Here is a 1,900-nt window from a genome sequence, read left to right on the forward strand (position 1 = left end):
GAGACAGCCGCTTTCCACAAGGGTTGGTGGCTGTTTGCCTTTTGACATAGGCACTTGCAGCCTTGATTCTGCACCTCTGACAGCTGGAAACCTGATTTAATTCAGGAAGGATCTGGTTTTCGTTGCGTTGTTTTAGGAGCTTGAGGATGGGAGTCATGGAACTGTGTGTGGCAGATGGGCCGACGCTGGCTACCATTGCTGCTGCCCCATGGAGCCCGCGCTGCTGGGCTGGCTGCAGGTGTCCAAAGGCTGCTCCATCCTCAAGGTGTAACCTGTGTGTGCGCTGAGTTTTGGCAGACACCATTCGCAGTCGGAAGCCGGTGGTGGTGTTTTTCGCTGGCCTTTCTGGTCAGGGTCTCTCCTCTGTATGCCTGATGAGAGCTTTGTTCCGTTGCAGAAGTGGTTTGGCAGATGCAGAGCCGCTCCTCGCGCTGCTGTGCAGTGAGCAGGAGGCAGGTTGCACCGGGAACCATAAAAAAAAGGGAGCTGTTGCTTTAAAAGGGGGGATAAAAATTAAATCCTTTGTGGGCTGTGGAGAGAAAGTGCTAGAACTGTGCAGGATCATGACTGGAAAGCAGGATCCCTGAGTGGTCACGGAGGCTTTCCTGGTGCTCTCCAGCCTGCCATGCTTTTAGCCAGAATGCTCGTCCTCCACAGCAGATAGCAAACAAGAGACAAAGAAACCCTACTGAGGACGAAGCACTCGGCAAAGGGAATGAGGCAGAATGTTGCTCTGGTGTTAAAAGGGAACAGCACCTTCTTTGCTAGACATGGGAATCACGTTTGTGCTGGGATCGCTCGGTTGCAGTGCTTGAACCCGACCTTTCCGAGGAGCCCGACCGCTCTGCATCGCTTTCTCCTTCCCGATCCGTTTGGGCTCTGCACATATGTAATCCTGGAGGGTTAGAGCAAACCGCGGAGCCCCACGCCAGCCCCAGCGAGGGACTCGGAAGCATCCCGATCAGCTGACGTGCCGAGCCTGCAATGTGTTGCTTATTCATTTCGTACGGTGGGAGCTGCCGGGGCTAGCAGAGAGCTGAACTATGCCTCTCCAACCGCCGCGCTTGTGCAGACAGAGGGGTGAGAGCGAGGCAGCCGCCGCGGGAAGAGCACAGCCGGACTTTCTCCTTGTTTTTATCCATTTCTGCAGGATCATGTATTTATAAGGGATGAGGTGGGCCACAGGGATCGCAGGCCTGAGGTGCGGCCTACCCAGTCAGTGCAGAATCAGGCCCTCCACTACCGGAACCGAGAGCGCTTTGCCACAATCAAATCAGCATCTTTGGTAAGCAGCCACCCCACCCCACCTCCCCTCATCCCCTCTCCCTCCGCAAAGGGGTCAGCAATGCCTTGGTTTTCCTCTCCTAATATGTGGTCCTTTGCTGTTGTTGGCATAGCAACTAGATATTGCACTGAAAGATGCTTTAGCTCGGGGTGTGTGAGATGTAAAATGTAATATCTGTTTGATTTCTCTGTGTATTTCCAATATGTGTGGCAGAAGCCACCTTCCAGGGTGAAGTGGATGTCCCCCACCCTCCACACCCCTTCCCCACTTATCCCCTTTTGTTAATATGTTTATTTGCATGTGCATAAAGTGTGTCTCTGTGCTGGTGTGGAATCTGCTTCAGTGCTGTGGGGATGCAGATGCCAGTGGGGTTTGAAACAATGAGCTTGCTGCTGCTTCCCGGCTGAGCTGCTGCTGACTCGCCTGCTCCGGCCGCCGCCGCCTGGGTTTTCATTCATTCATTTATTTCCAGCAGCCCTGACTGCATTTTTCAGCTCGATCCCTAGGAAGGATCCCTGGGTTGGGATAAGGGAGCGGGCTGTGGGCTTACAAAGAGGGAGGGGGATGGGGTGAATCCATCAGGATTTGTACTATTGCAAATGTGATTGCTGTGGA

The 1,900-nt window shown here is 53.7% G+C and overlaps 1 protein-coding gene across 2 annotated transcripts in view; it reads left to right on the forward strand.

The window, feature by feature from the left end:
- Positions 1-1,900, forward strand: part of TAOK3 (TAO kinase 3) — a 45,548-nt gene that overhangs the window by 29,510 nt on the left and 14,138 nt on the right. The window contains exons 12-13 of one of the 2 annotated variants that reach the window (XM_010013380.1): positions 979-986; positions 1,168-1,285. In XM_010013380.1, the coding sequence (XP_010011682.1) occupies positions 979-986; positions 1,168-1,285 (126 nt within the window). Of the gene's footprint in view, positions 1-978; positions 987-1,150; positions 1,286-1,900 lie in introns of both variants that reach the window. The other variant, XM_010013378.1, reaches the window with a different exon arrangement.

The sequence above is a fragment of the Nestor notabilis genome, unplaced genomic scaffold, assembly GCF_000696875.1.
Source record: "Nestor notabilis isolate BGI_N333 unplaced genomic scaffold, ASM69687v1 scaffold11374, whole genome shotgun sequence".
Taxonomy (NCBI): Eukaryota; Metazoa; Chordata; class Aves; order Psittaciformes; family Psittacidae; genus Nestor; species Nestor notabilis.